A 15995-nucleotide genomic window follows, 5' to 3' on the forward strand; every position below is an offset into this window, starting at 1 on the left:
CAGTGATTGAAGGGCTTGTTCCTTTTTTTGCTTTTGTATGTTTGCTTTTTGTTAGTCAAATTATCAAAACTTTATCTGAACAGAGAAAACTTCCAAATTTGCTTTTCTTGTAATTGATACATCTTGTTTTTAAGCTGCCCCAAACCCCAAGATGGTATGTTTTCGTTTACCAACTCACTTCTTGCTGTTGACAGGTAATCCTTGACTTACAACCACAGTTGGGACCAGAATTTTGGTTTTAAGTAATTGTGGTAGTAAGTGGAGGCACCACATGATCAGACTCATTTTTATGACTGTTTTTACGTTGAATGAGTCGTTGAATGAGTCACTGTGTTAGTCAAAGCAAAACAGTGGTTATAAAGGTGGTTGTAAAAGTGAAACCACTTTATCCAATGGGCACAATTTTGCTAGAAAATGGCAAAAAAAAGGAACAAAATGTGATGTGGCTGTGGGACACTGCAAACTAATTGTAAAAGTGAGCTGATTGCCAAGCGCCTGAAATGCGTCACTGGGGGGATGGTGTGGCAATCATATCTTCAAGGATGGGTCATAAGTAACTTTTTTCAGTCTTGTTACTTTGAAGGGTTGTTAAGCAACCAGGCAAGGATTACCTGTATCTCTTTTGTAGGACAAATATGGCCTTGGAACCAGGCTTCAACGTCAGAGGCCTGGGGCCCCCATCAGTGCTCTTACTGGACTTTCGTGAGTACCAGTTCTTTCATATTGATAAAGTTACATTGCTTAATACCAATCATATAAAATGGAAATAGCCTCAGAGTCAAGGATAATTCTGGATTTTCCTTCTTAGCTGATTAGTTAAATGTTATACTTTCAATACCAGTGTGTGGACATCTAAGCTGTACCTGCAATCTTGTCTAAAGTGTCATTTTATATTTTTAAAAAAAGCCCCTACAGCTCATGTTCTTACCTCTAAAATTTGCTATTTATATTAATTCAGTGATAAAATGTAAAGCTTAAATTAGGTTGAGTGTTACAGCTGCTATTCCAAGTGCTGCAAGAAGTGCTGAATTTAAGTAAAGAATTAGTCTCTAGCAGCTCTGTGCTGCTTCATTTGAACCAGCAGTTTAGCACTGCTCGGGTTTTTATGGCTTCTTTCAAAAGCAATCGATCCATTCCTTTTGCCTCAGGCTGAAAGAAGGGGAAGACCACAAGGAGATAAAAATTGAACCAGCTCAGGCTGTGGAAGAGGTAGAACCTTTACCTGAGGATTATTACACAAGGCCAGTCAATCTAACAGAAGGTAATAGTTTAGCTTGTCTTTTGGTCCAAGCTGATTGATTCAAATAACGCTTGTTCTTCTTATTCAAAGTCATTAACTGAGATTGTGAATTTTCTGAACTTCCTGTATTGTGAATAGTGACAACCTTAAAGCAGCGCCTCCTGCAGCCAGATTTTCAGCCCATTTGTGCTTCTCAACTTTATCCACGTCATAAGCACCTTCTGATCAAACGCTCACTGCGATGCAGGGTATGTAATCACTATGAAAAACTACTACCATCACACTGTCATTTTTGGCAAAATCAGAGATCATATGCAAATTCCAGAATTCCCTGTCCTTGAATTGTTCCAGTTCTCTTTCATGTAATTTGGCCCTTGGCTGATTTTGAATGTAATTCAAACACGGGAATGCATGTTTTGAGAATTCTTAGATTACAAAAAAATTGTATTACTTCAATAGGAAAATATTACTTCTCTCTGACTATATAATGAAACAGGGTGCTTTATAAATGCATTTTACAGTGTTGAAACCAAACTGTAAAGTTATTTTGCTTTGTGAGTTCACAAAGATGCTATGTGTTTATTCCAGTGGCTACTGGTAATAGTGGTAAGGAGTAATGTGGAATACTGACAATTCCAGGCAATGCATGCCCAATATTAAACTGAATGAGGTAGACGCTAAGTGCTTTGTTTCAACTACAAGCATATTATCATTGAGTTGAATTCGTTCTTTAGTTCTTATTTGAATATGAGAACTAATGACCTAAGGAAAGAGCAATAAAAGACTAAGCTCCAAAAATGTAAAGAACCTTATCCTAAAAGATATATTTAGAATATAGATTTGTATAATTATTTGTAGAATTCATTGTCAAAATGAATGTAGGTTTAAATGTTACATCGGATAAATTTGTGATGCAGAATAACTGTACATTTGGGTTTCAACACTGTAAAATGCATTTACAAAGCACACTGCCTCATTGTATAGTCAGAGATGCAGAAGGTAATCTGTAGATATTCTGCATGGTGGTTATATCTATATCAGTTCCTAGGCAAGGTATGTTTCCATGTCATCTTCTCAAAGGCTTGTGGCTAGCTGTTATAGGAAACAACATCCCAAACTAAATAAACCTTGACAGTTGTGTTGGAATGTGTCTGTGAAGGGGGAGGTGATGTGGATTAAAATAACACAGCAGGTTCCCAGGAAGGAGGGGCCACATTCCAAGGGTGGAACAACAGGAAGCACAGTTTGGAGCTGGATTGTGGAAAGAAGTTTGGGATAGCAGCCCCTCCCTAGAATTTCCCAGGGTATCTCCATTAGGTTAGAGTAGCATAAGATTAAACTGACAAGATTCTGTCTATACAGTATTATGCAAATAAAGAACTGAAGTCTGACTGGCTTTTTTTTTTACTTCTTTCTTGGGCTAGGCCTGATAATAGAGCAGGTTCTTTTTAGGAAACAGAAAGTTACCTTTTTGAATGTCTAAATTAAAACTTTCAGCATTTTTATAGGCTAGTTCCATTGTTAAGGAAATACTTTATATTCATATGGATGAATGCCCTTGTTTTTTTCCCCATACTCATGCCCCTTCCTTCCTTCCTTCCTTCCTTCCTTCCTTCCTTCCTTCCTTCCTTCCTTCCTTCCTTCCTTCCTTCCTTCCTTCCTTCCTTCCTTCCTTCCTTCCTTCCTATCTATTCTGGAGAATAGTGGGTTCTCTGCAGCAGATTTGAGATCTACTTAAGGCTTCAGTTCAGGAGCAATCCATCCCAGGAGCAGTTTCCATTCTACTGTCAACAGCCACTCTTGGATACAGTCCAGCCCTGACATTCTGTTTAGTGAATTTGAGTAAAATAAAATGATTCTGCAGTGGTATTTATAATTCTTGAGCATAGCTTTGCAAACTTCTTACTCTCATTTTTTTTATTTTGTTTGTAGAAATGTGAACACAATTTGAGTAAACCAGAGTTCAACCCCACATCAATAAAATTCAAAATTCAATTGGCTGCTGTGTAAGTAGTTTGAAAACAGTGACTGCAAGAAATCAAAAGACTTGAAGCAAATTCTCATGGTTGGGATAAATCTATATCTGCTGTATACAATTTCTTCTGGCAAATAAAGGTTGTCACAATCCGAGTTCCAGCACGCAGAAAACTAATGTGCTAGTAGCAGATTTTCTATTTTAGCCTTTCTTATGAATATAGATATAATAAATGTGTGAAAATATATTTTTTTAAATTCCAGTTTTATTAAGCAATGCAGTGCAGTCAGCTAGACATTATGTTAAGTGTTATGTTTTTCTTTCACAAGAGACTGTAATAGCCATTTAATTCAAGTATGTGTGCTTCTGGTAGTTAAGTTGGTTTCTGCTCTGGCAGATTAAAAATTAGTATTACTTATTGATGATAAGAACTGGCAGGTAAGATTTATTCTACTGATCCTAGCCAGAAGACAAGATTACTTCTATCCCATGGAGGAAATCACTTCCTTCAGTCTTTAGCCTTGATTTCTAGGAAAAGCCAACTTTCCTTTCAGCTCTACGGTAATGGTTGAGAAAGAAAAAAAATGGAATTGGGGAAAGCCATGCTTAGTCGCTTTATCAGCAAGGTGGGTGGCATATAAATTTAATAAATAAATTAATAAATAAACAATGAAGTGTTGATGCTGACACTGTGAAGTGTGGGTAATCGAGCTAAGTGATTCTGGCAAGCATAGCTTCACAATGACTATATTGTATGAAAAAACAAACTGGAAGCTATAAATTACAGTATAACCTCCTTACAAAAACCTGTTTCCCAATCATATATTTTTGCTAGTTTTTAAAAATGTTTCAGTGTTCAAAATAATTTGAAAACTGCATAATTGAAAAATGAGGTATTTAAAATTATAAAATGTAGCGAAAAGGCTAGAGACAATGCCATTCATATATTTCCTATTGGTGTTTTTTATAGCAATTACATCCCAGAAGTGAGAATCATGTCTATTCCTAATCTCCGTTATATGAAGGTTAGTAATGGTTTACTTTTAACCCTCTTTGAAGATGGACCTTCAAAACTTCGTGAAGCCTGAATATGAGTGGCTGTTAAATCTTTTGTTTTGTTTAAAATGTGACAGAGGCCTGGAAAACTAACATGTTATTTTTAATAACATTGGTTCAGTGAAGACATGGCTCTAACTCATGGTTTCACAATCCACTGTTTTTAAATTGGATTCAAAAGCCTATCAGGATGAAACAGTTGAAAAAGGTGTCCATAAGTAATACGTGCCAACATAATGAAGTTTAAGACATGCTTTTGAAAATTGTAAATCTTGAAGCATTTCCCCTTTTCTTTCATGTAGGAAAGACTAGGTATAGTGATAACGCCAAACCTTAAGGTGAAAACTTGGAGGTGTCAAACTTCTCTCCCAGAAGCCCTCTAGTTTTAGAAGCCATGGCCCACTTTCCTAGCATCAGGGTAGGGCTTGTTAATTCTTATCGTCACCATGTGACTTCCTGGAAATGCCTTTGCTTGATACCTTTTCACTAATCTTGCAAGCTCTTTGGCTTCTGGTAAACAGCAGGGAAAAAGATTGGGAGAAAAAGAAATTTAATGGTGCTACTCTTTGGCCTCTGTAGCATTGAGGTGTATAATTATGGAAAACAGCCTCTCTACTTTCCTTTGGGAAGCTAGATCATGATTACAAGTTATAATTTGAAAGGAAATTTGCTTTATTAAAAATAAGAAAGTGAAACATTCAGTGGACAAGAAGATTAATTAAACTATGCAGTGCTGCTATTATCACAAACACCTTATAGAAATCTCCCACTGGGAAAAAAAATCCCTCAACGTACATGTTTTTTTGAAGGAATCTACTAATCTACTAATATAAAAGCAACTCTGATGGAAAGAGATGCCACCTTCTATCAAATAGGACTGTTTTTATATAACCAGAGATAGGAAATTAAAACCAGACAGCCCCCTCAGAAATCTTAATGTAGTGCTAACTAGGCATATACTTACACTTCTTCAAGTAGTAATTCCTTGATTCAGATTCCTTCTTTTACCTATCCTTGCTGGAACTTTTAGTCTTAAATTTGAGGTTAGAAATGAATCTTGACTTCCTCCAACCCAAGCTTACAATTTCTTCTTTCTCCCAGCGGTCTCTGGGAAAAAAAGAAAAAGACAATTTTTTTTCTCTATCAAAGAGTTTGTGAGGAGGTGATTATTTTCTTCATGAAGATACGTGCTTGAAGCCTAGCAAAAAATCCTTGGTGACCTTAGTTACATATGAGATACATAGTTGATGGAATCCATGGCTTGCACACCTATTTCAGATTTTTTGTTTGATTTTGGTTTGGTTGACTGCAAACCAACTCATATTTTTCCTTAACTCCAATATGAATAGGATATTTATAGTTTAGAAAAATGAATGGGATAATGGTTCATGTTGCTGTTTAGGAGGTTAGCACTTCCTAAAAGGGCATCGTACAGACAAAAATGAATGCTCTCAATCTAGAACCATACAGAACCTTCATGAGTGTTACTTAGTCTCTTATATACTTCTGTCATTCATAGGAAAGTCAAGTTCTTCTAACTCTAACCAATCCAGTGGAAAGCCTTACCCATGTGACCTTAAAAGAATGTGAGGAAAATGATCCTGAGGATATTAATAGTACTGCAAAGGTACTGTAGCTTCTTATCATCTTACATGTATAAGCTAATGTATATACTGTTACTGTGCTAAAATATATAAGAATTGTGAATATCTGCACAGTCCTTTTTCAGGTTTAGAATGATTTTCTGCCTTAACACAGTTATTTAAAAAAAAGGAGAGGAGGCTTTTAATACCCATGATTAGCATGGGTAATAGATCTTGTGAGGAAAATAGTGCTTTTGGATAGGAGAAGCTTCCATGGTAGTTCGAATTTCATTAGCAGTTACAGTGGTTCTTAATCTTCCAAGTTTTCATATTTGTTATGAAACCTTTTTTTGTCTATGTCTCTTTTCAGGTGATGGTTCCTTCCAAGGAACTAATCTTGGCTGGCAAAGATGCAGCAGCAGAATATGATGACTTGGCAGAATCTCAAGATTTCCAAGATGACCCTGAGTAAGTTTGTCTGTCTGCTTTCATAGCTATAGACTTGCATTTACCCACTGTTGAAAATTGACCCATGCTATCCTGACTTTTTCTAGGTGGAAATTAAAAAAAATATTGTTTCTCCTAGTAGCACTAGATTCTAAAGAGACCAAAGAATATATTTCATAAAATGCCAGTGGAATTTTCTACATCCATCCGATACATACTCTGACATGTGCAGCAGAGAGGATGAACCTACTGTATCAGTGATTTTAGTTCTGGCAAACATCAGGATCAGATGCAGCCTTCATTTGACATTAGTTTAGATACCTTCCAAAAGGAATTAAATACATCTATGGAGGACAGATCCATCGCTATCTATTGGCAATGCAGCTGAAAAATCTCCAGATTTAAACACAGAGTACCACTGGGTACTACTTGCCAGGGAGGTAGTATTTTGATAGAGGTTGCTAAGGGAGCAAGCACTAAAACTAAGGCCCTTTTTGTGAGCATCCCAAAGGCATTTGGGTGGCTACTGTTGGAAGCAAGATGACAGACTAAATGGTGCTTTTCTTTAACCCAAGTCCACATTTGTTTTGTAGCACATTTCTTGAGTAATATAACTATTTATTGTCCCCCGCCCACAATTTACTTACAATAACTATCCTGGACAATTATTAGTTTATTTCTCTCTAAAGTAGCAAATGAAGTCAAACAGAATCAACTTGAGAAATTATGAAAAATCTTAGCATTTTTATCTTTGGGAGTAAGGTGCCATGGTACAATGAAGACATCAATATATTTACATAAGTGTCAATGCTTTTGAATTTTACAAATCTATACTAAGTCCCCGTCCCAAATAATTGACCTATTGAAACTAAAAGAGGAATACTGTAACTAATTGAATTTTCTTTATACACGCTGTGAATTTTAAAATTGTTATAATAAAAAAAAGACTCAAATCATTGAAAATCAATTACTGTTTTTAAACAACTAGCAATTTCTAGTTAATTAATCTGCACTGAAAATTGGGTGGTTTTTTTTTTCTCCTTTGAGAAAATATACAGGTAGCCCTCGACTTTCAATAGTTCATTTAGTGACCGTTTAAAGTTACAGTGGCAATGAAAAAAAATGACTTATAATCGTTTTTCACACTTACAACAGTTGCGGCATCTCCATGGTTATGTGATCAAAATTCAGCTGCTTGACAATTGACTCATATTTATGACAATTGCATGTCCTGGGGTCATGTGTTTACCTTCTGACAAGCAAAGTCAATGGGGAAGCCAGATTCATTTTACAACCGCGTCATTAACTTAACAACTATAGCGATTCACTTAACAAATGTGGCAAGAAAGATCATAAAATGGGGCAAAATTCACTTAACAAATGTCTCACTTAGCAACAGAAATTTTGGGCTCAGTTATGGTCGTAGGTCGAGGACTACCTGTATTATGTTCCGCAATCCTAAAAACGCTCATGTATGAGGTTGAGAGTATTGCTAGGATTGTTCTTGTAATATAAATTTGTATAGATTTTATAGCTATCAACTATCAAAGTAAGATACAGTAATTGGACTGCATCTAGCTCTTCTTCCAATTATGGTGATCTAATTATTCTAGTAAAGATTTTCATCATGGAAAGATGGGGGAGATGATATTATTTGCTCCTGAAAATTGAGAGACCTGGAGCAGTATTGAAAGCTTGCAAGATCCAGGAAGAAATTGAATTGGCAGTTACTTATTTGAACAACAGACTATTTCAATATTATTATTATTGTTGTTGTATTCATTGTTGTTGTTGTTGTTATTATTATTATTATTATTATTATTATTCCTGTTTTGTAGCATCATAGCTTTCCGGAAGGCTAACAAAGTTGGGATATTCATCAAAGTTACTCCACAGAAAGAAGAAGGAAAAGTTACTGTAAGCTTTAAGATGAGGCATGAGTTCAAAAATCTTGCCGCTCCAATGCGCCCCACAGAGGAATGTGATCAGAGTTGTGAAGTCATTTGGCTCACCCATCATGTGGAGCTCAGCCTGGGCCCTCTGCTTCCCTGAAGTTTGTGTCTTGATTGAATGCTAAATGATAGTTGACTGTTACACTATGCTTTGAAAATGCATTGCGTTAAAATACTGATTTTACAGAGATGCCTTGGAAAGTGAAATTTCAGCCCAAAAAGCTAGAGTTGAAATAGAAAAAAGACGCTTTTTTTCTCTTTGCCTCCTACTCTTCACATCCATTACGTGAATTAGTAGTTCTGTCACTATAGCACATGCATAGTCAAAGTGACAGTACAGCTTTAGTGTGCATGTTTGTAGTTATCTTCTATCTTCCTTGAAAAAAGAGTCACACTAGTTCCTTGCAAAACCTTTTACTAGCTTTCCTTGCACCAATTTATCTAAGCTAGTATTGGACAAAATCTCTTTCCTTCTCTGGTACGTTTTCTGATAACTGGATTACTACTTTTCTGATAGTAGTAATTATTTCAAGTGGATTTTTCAGTAAAGCAGTAATCAGCACAGCAGCGTGAAAGGAAGACAAGTAAATAGCACAGGTATCAATACTATATAGTTGGAGGGTTTAACTTTTTATGCTGGAGAATGCTTATTTAAAGGAAATGCAGTTTTGGATAGTTGCATTTGCTGCTGTATTGTATTTATTGAAGCAAAGATCCAATTGGGACAAGCACTAGTGTTTTTGTTAAATGATTCCTTTAGGAACAGGATGCTGACCAAAGATAGCTTACTATGATTTTAATTACTTTTAGTATGTAAATTTGAAATTTTAAGACCTCTTGGAAAAATAGCTACCATCGCCATTGTGCAGTTTTGCACTGAAGGTGTAAAATCTTATTCCCCCTACTGAACAGCTTTCATTAGGTTTTGTTAATAGGAAAATGAATAAATTATTATAAAGTATAATTCCCAAGTTTGGGGTCTTGAATTTTAATGATTTGACATTTAATATTGTAGCACTGCATACACATTGTATGTAATGGGAAAGTGAAAAGACCTGATTGCAGACTGGTGGCCATGGGCATACATTACAGTGTGAATATTTATCATGTGCAAGATTGGAATGGAGAAGATGAATAGAAATGTATAATTGGAAGATGGACTTAAAGCCCTTGGAAATATATTTTCTAAGTTGTTAGAAAGTATATTTAAGTAGTTTTAATTTATTTGGCACTATCTAAATAAAGGTTTCACCTTTATTCTGTGCAATTGATGTAAATTGATGTAGATTATATACGTTGTGCAGCATGAATTTAAGACATCTAGGCAATATGTATTCAATATGTAGTACAATATTAATGTCTGCTGTTCTCAAATTTATACATTAACTCCAAAATCCATGATTTAACTCCACACACACTAATTAGAAGTCCAATTAATACCGGTAAGTTAATAGTGTAATGAACTAATATACATTTAAGATTCCTTGTAAACACATAGAAAGTTGGGACATACTTGAAAAGTCTTTTCTCCTTTTGATCTCTTAGAATATAAGTACTTGTACATATCTCACTTTGCATATCTGTAAAAATATTTCACTGGAGGGACATTCTGCCTTTATCAGTATTAGGATAACTGTGTTGCCTTATTGTACAATTTAGTGAACTTCAAATAAATACGCACTCAAAGCTGCTTTCATGTATTTTTCTTTTATCATATGTAAGATTTTTCTGTCATATTTGTATGACTAGAAATAACTAGCCTACATTTCTTTTGGCAATGCTTGCATAACTTCATGTTTTGTAAAACTGGACCAATAAATTACTTTTGCACATCTTTTACAAGGTATGCAGTAGTCCCAAATTTTGAATTACAGGTAGTCCTCGACCTACAATTACAATTGAGCCCAAAATTTCTGTTCCAAAGTGAAACATTTGTTAAGTGAGTTTTGCTCCATTTTATGACCTTTCTTGCCACAACTGTTAAGTGAACCACTGTAGTTGTTAATTTAGTAACCAAGGTTGTTAAGTGAATCTGGCTTCCCTATTGACTTGGCTTGTCAAAAGGGGATCACATGACTTCAGGACATAGCAGCCGTCATAAATATAAACCAGTTGCTAAGACATCTGAATTTTGATCACCTAACTATGGGGATGCTGCAATGGTTGTAAGTGTGAAAAATGATGATAAGTCCCTTTTTTCAGTGCCATTGTAACTTCGAGTGGTCATTAAATGAACTGTTGTAAGTTGAGGACTACCTGTACTCCATAAAAAGTGGAAATGTGGGGGTTTTTTTAACATTCACAAATGTGAATCTGATCAATGCTTTTTCTATGTAAAATATCAATTGAAACGATTAGCTTACATTACTATCCTTTAGTTGTTGCTTGTGAAACATTTATTGCACTTATAGGCATGATGATTGGAGTAACTGTTGAAACGTTTTAGATTAACTGAAAGCATCCATCCATCCCTTGTATATCCCACTCATCTAACCAATTCAGACATGCATATTTAAAATGAATATGAAAGCAAAGAACAAACACTATTTTAGTTAAATTATATACTTTTCTCTGTGAAAATCTATGGTGATGTCTGCTGTGAAACACTTATTGCAAGTAGAAATGTTAATTGTCCTTTATGTAGCAAATTAGAATTGAAATTAAATTGCCATTCCAAATGCTTTGTAGTGGCAATCAAAAGGGTAAGACTGGCAATAGGCAGGAATTGAAAGATGCTATAGTACCAAGGTGTGATGTACTTCAAACACAAGGCAGCTGAGAACTGGGGCTCTATACACTGTGTACTAGAGGGATAAGAGTAGACCATGCAGAAGACCTAGCAAAGATCTTTAGAAGAGATGAGAGTCTTGGGAATGCTCTGAACTCAGAACCAACTAATATTCAACCAACAGCAAATAGCACTATAGATAAATAACTTTCTAAACATATCCATGATGGACTATAGAAACATTTAGAGTTAATGTCTTGGTCCATCTACGTAGAGAGCAATTTACAAATCATAAATTTAAGACTTCCAGATTCCTCAAATTGTTCATTTGCATTTATTCTATTTCACCAGATCATAGCTTTTTAAAAACTCCAAAAATAGCTTTTCCAGAGGCAACTTCCTGATGATTAGTTTTCATATTTTTATTCCTGCCACCTGCCCATATGATACAACAAAAAACCTTGAGATACTTGGCATATGGCAGAGTTCAGAATGGTTTGGATTGTGTTTTGTCCAAGATGAACAGAAAAATCTGTCTGCTATGTTACGTTATATGTTGTGTTCTGAATTTAAACGTGCCATCTATTTTAAAACCCTTAATGTTCAACCTTAAGAGTTGGAGGATAAATTGAGTTGCAAGATGTATTAATAAAACATGGAGTAAAGTATTTTTTAACTGAAGAATTGTACTAGGCAATAACATTGAAAGCTGTTAGCAAAATATTTCTGAAAACCATCATGCACCTGGGGTGGTAGAGGTGGGCAACCTGAGTAGAAATAAGTTGCCTAAATTGCCAAATCTATAAATTTTATGGCTGTTGGAAGGGACCTTGGAGGTCATCTAGTCCAACCCCCTGCTCAGGCAGGAAACCTTATACCCGTGGTGGCGAACCTATGGCACGTGTGCCACAGGTGGCATGCAGAGCCCTCTCTGTGGGCATGTGCGCCATCACCCAGAGCCCTCTCTGTGGGCATGCGCGCTAGTCCTAGGCCTTCAGCTGGGTTTTATAAAATCTTTTCGCTTTAGGCCCCCGCTGCCGTGTACAAAAAAAAAAAAGTTCAATCAATCAATTTGTTTCTCACAGGAAAAAAAAAGATCTCACAAAGTTGGAACTGATTGATTGAACTTTTTAGTCCCACCCAGTCTGCCGTTACCACTGCAGCCATGCCCACCCAATGGGCCACACCCACCCGGCACCCGATGATACATAAGTGGGTTTTGGGTTGCAGTTTGGGCACTAGGTCTCTAAAAGGTTCGCCATCACTGCCCTATACTATTTCAGACAAATGGCTATCCAGTTTCTTCTTAAGAACTTCCAGTGTTGGAGCATTCACCACTTCTGGAGGCAGGTTGTTCCACTGGTTAATTGTTCTGTCAGGAAGTTTCTCCTTAGTTCTAGGTTGCTTCTCTCTTTGGTTAGTTTCCATCTGTTGCTTCTTGTCCTGCCTTCAGGCCCTTTGGAAAATAGCTTGACTCCCTCTTCTTTGTGGCAGCCTGAGATATTGGAACACTGCTATCGTGTCCCCCCTTGTCCTTCTCTTCGTTAAACTAGACATACCCAATTCCAGCAATTGTTCCTTATGTTTTAGCCTCCAGTCCCCTAATCATCTTTGTTGCTCTTCTCTGTACTCTAGAGTCTCAACATCTTTTTTACATCGTGGTGACCAAAACTGGATGCAGTATTTCAAGTGTGGCCTTACCACGGCATTGTAAAGTGGTATTAATACTTCATGTGATCTTGATTCTAGCCCTCTGTTAATGCAGCCTAGCACTTTGTTGGCTTTTTTAGCAGCTGCAGCACACTGCTGGCTCATATTTAAGTGATTGTCCACTAGGACTCTGAGGTCCCTCTACTACTGTTGAGCAAGGTACCTCCTAAACTATACCTGTGCATTTGGTTTTTCTTGCCTAAATGTAGAACCTTACTTTTTTCACCATTGAATTTCATTTTGTTAGATAGCGCCCAGTGTTCAAGTCTGTCCAGATCCTCCTGTATCTTAAGCCTGTCTTCTGGAGTGTTGGCTATTCCTGCCAGCTTGGTGTCTGCAAATTTGATGAGTTCCCCATCTATCCCCTCGTCCAAATCGTTGATGAAGATGTTGAAGAGCACTGGGGCACCCCACTACACACTTCCCTCCATGTAGATGCGGTTCCATTGAGGATCATGCTGAGTACGGCCGGTCAGCCAGCTACGAATCCATCTGCTGGTGATGCTGTCTATCCCACATTTTTCTCTTATCTAGTAGGTTGTGATCTACTTTATCAAATGCCTTACTGAAGTCCAAGTAAATTATATCCACAGCATTCCTCTGATCCACTAATTTTGTCACTTGGTCAAAGAATGCAATAAGATTTGTCTGACATGATCTGTTATTAACATCTTTTGTCTTAAAAGAAAAACATAACAGAGTTTTCAATGATACAAACAACTTTTTATTGAAAGGTAAAAGTTTGCATTTGGCATACTTTTGAACAATTAATGTGATTTTTGCTGTTGTATGCTTGCTGATAATTCGTCTAACCTTGGCTCATACTTTGTAAGTTTGAGAGCAACACATGCAGCACTCACGTCATCCGTTAGTCTGTTTCTGGTGTCAGATTTGATATAATTTAAAGCTGAAAACAGCTGCTCACAAGCATAAGATGATCCAAACAAAGTAAGGAAAGCAATTGCAAGTGCTTTCATTGACTTAAAATTATCTGGCAGAGAATTCCACACTTTAAGGATTTCATTTTCAGAACTAACTGTGCTGTCCTTTGTCATCCCTTCTATCTTCTCAAGTGTTTCACGCAGGCCACAGAATTTATTTTTCCAGATAGAGTTTTCTTGAAATTCCACTAGCTCCATTTCCAGATTTTCTAAATCTAACCAATGTAAGCAGGAAAGATCAAGTTCTTTAAATTTGGCTTTATCTGGAGAAGTAAGAAAACACAGGGTTGTCTCCATCTTACGGAACTGTAAAAATCTGTTATTAAAATTCACCTTTGCAGCTGCTACAATGCTAGAAAATTCCTTGTAGATTTCCTGGTGGCTTGTAGGATTGTCTGCAATTGTAGAATTTTCTAAATGCATTTTTAGATTTGGAAAATATTTCAGTTGCCCACTTTCAAGGTCTCTTTCAAAAACCTGCAGTTTTCTCTCAAATGTTTTGATATCACAAAACATCCTTTCTGCTGTTTTCCCTACACCTTGTAATTGTTTGTTCAGTACACTGAAGTGTAGTGTAAAATCTGTAAAAAACATGAGGTTGGTAAGCCAGGCCATATCAGTGAGCTGTGGATATTCCTGTCCTTTTTCATTCATAAACAGCCTAATTTCATCCAAGCAGGCTACAAATCTCTCCAGGACTCGTCCTCTGCTCAGCCACCGGACATTAGTATACATAAGTAAACAATTATACTGTGCCTGAACCTCCTCAAGAAGTGCTTGAAACTGTTGAAGATTCAGAGCATGAGCCATGATGTAATTCACCATTTTTGTGACATCTTTGAGGACATCTTCAAAGTTTTTGCTGCTTTCCCTGGCACAAAGAGCTTCTTGATGTATAATACAATGGAACTGAATGACTTGATGTTTTGTTTCTTTAACAAAGAACTGTATGAAACCAGATGTTGCCCCCACCATAGAAGGTGCCCCATCACTAGTAATTGAAACCACTTTTTCTGGTCTTAGGTCTTGTGACCAAAAAGCTTCCATCACAGCATTGTAGATATCTATCCCTTGTGTTCTTTCAGGCAAAGACATCAGTTTCACCAGCTCTTCTCTCATGATATCACCAACAGCATAACGTAAAATTACTGCTAACCTTGCACGATCATTTATATCTGTGCTTTCATCCAAGCACATGGAGTAACAGGCTGCCTTTTGTAAGTCAGTGGTGAGCTGCTGACTAACATCATTTGCCATGTGCTGGATTTGATCTTTAACAGTATTTCTGCTAAGTGGCATCTCAGAGATGCGTTGAATAATTTTATCCTTGTTTGGGAAATCATGAAAAAGGGAATTACTCCCAGACAACATGGCCGTTTTGATAATATCCCCATCAGAGAGGGGCTTACCATGTTTTGCTATGCACAGTGAAATTTGAAAACTGGCAGCTATCAGAAACTCTTTTCTTTCAGTTTCACCAAGTCTGGCAACACTTTTGTGGTTGGTGTCAAAGTGCTGTCTGACACTTGATGTGCGACACACAACAGTTTCATTACACATAATACATAATGCTTTCCCATTGTGTTCAATCACTCCAAATAACTGTGTCCAGGCCTCTTGGAATGATCTTCCACTATCTATTTTTGCTTTTTTTGCTGTACTCATTTTTGGATGTCTTGGATACTTGGAGTCTACAAAAACACAAAATTAAAAAAGTCAATGCCTTTTCTTTTTCCTTTCTTTCCCTCACTTTTCCCTTTCTCTCTCTCACCCTTCGTTCGCAAAAGCCCCTCTCACTCACTCACACTTTGCTTGCAAAATCCTCCACTCTCTCTCACTCCCCTGTCTCTTTCAAAGGCCTCTTGTCCGGTCTCTCCCCCACTCACTCCTCCGTCTCTTCCAAACGCCACTTGTTCACTCACTTGTTCAGTTACTGCCCCGTCACTTTCAAACACCACTTGCTCGCTACTCTGGTGAATTCTGTGCTGGGGCGATGGCACACATGCCCACAGAGAGGGCATGCCATAGGTTTGCCACCATTGACATAGACCATGTTAATATGAAGTGTTAACCCAGAATTGTCACTCAAGACACAGATGACCAAGCTATCCTACTTTGGACACATTGTGCAAAAACTTAGCTCCCTGGAAAAAGCTCTAATTCATGGAAATTGGAAGAGGACAACTAGCAGTGAAATGGATGGACTTAAGTTACAGTACTGATAGCTGCACTGCTAAAATACCTTAAATACAAGATTAGGGACAGATTATCATGCAGAAAATCTCTGTGGTCACTAAGAGTTGATACCAACCTGATGGCACGAAATCAATTGTTAACATTACAGCTGGAATAACAGCTAATTG

General features: G+C 37.0%; 1 protein-coding gene across 1 annotated transcript; it reads left to right on the forward strand.

The window, feature by feature from the left end:
* Positions 1-628: 628 nt before the first annotated feature.
* On the forward strand, positions 629-9943 carry DCTN4 (dynactin subunit 4; the record flags this gene model as incomplete). Its single annotated transcript, XM_029286918.1, has 8 exons — positions 629-702; positions 1149-1261; positions 1379-1488; positions 3173-3246; positions 4186-4240; positions 5791-5898; positions 6225-6322; positions 8140-9943. Coding segments are annotated over 8 exons (846 nt in total), but the record flags the coding sequence as incomplete, so codon positions are not given.
* Between the last annotated feature and the right edge of the window lie 6052 nt (positions 9944-15995).

The sequence above is a fragment of the Protobothrops mucrosquamatus genome, unplaced genomic scaffold (genome assembly GCF_001527695.2).
Source record: "Protobothrops mucrosquamatus isolate PMUCROS unplaced genomic scaffold, P.Mucros_1.0 scaffold5911, whole genome shotgun sequence".
NCBI lineage: Eukaryota > Metazoa > Chordata > Lepidosauria > Squamata > Viperidae > Protobothrops > Protobothrops mucrosquamatus.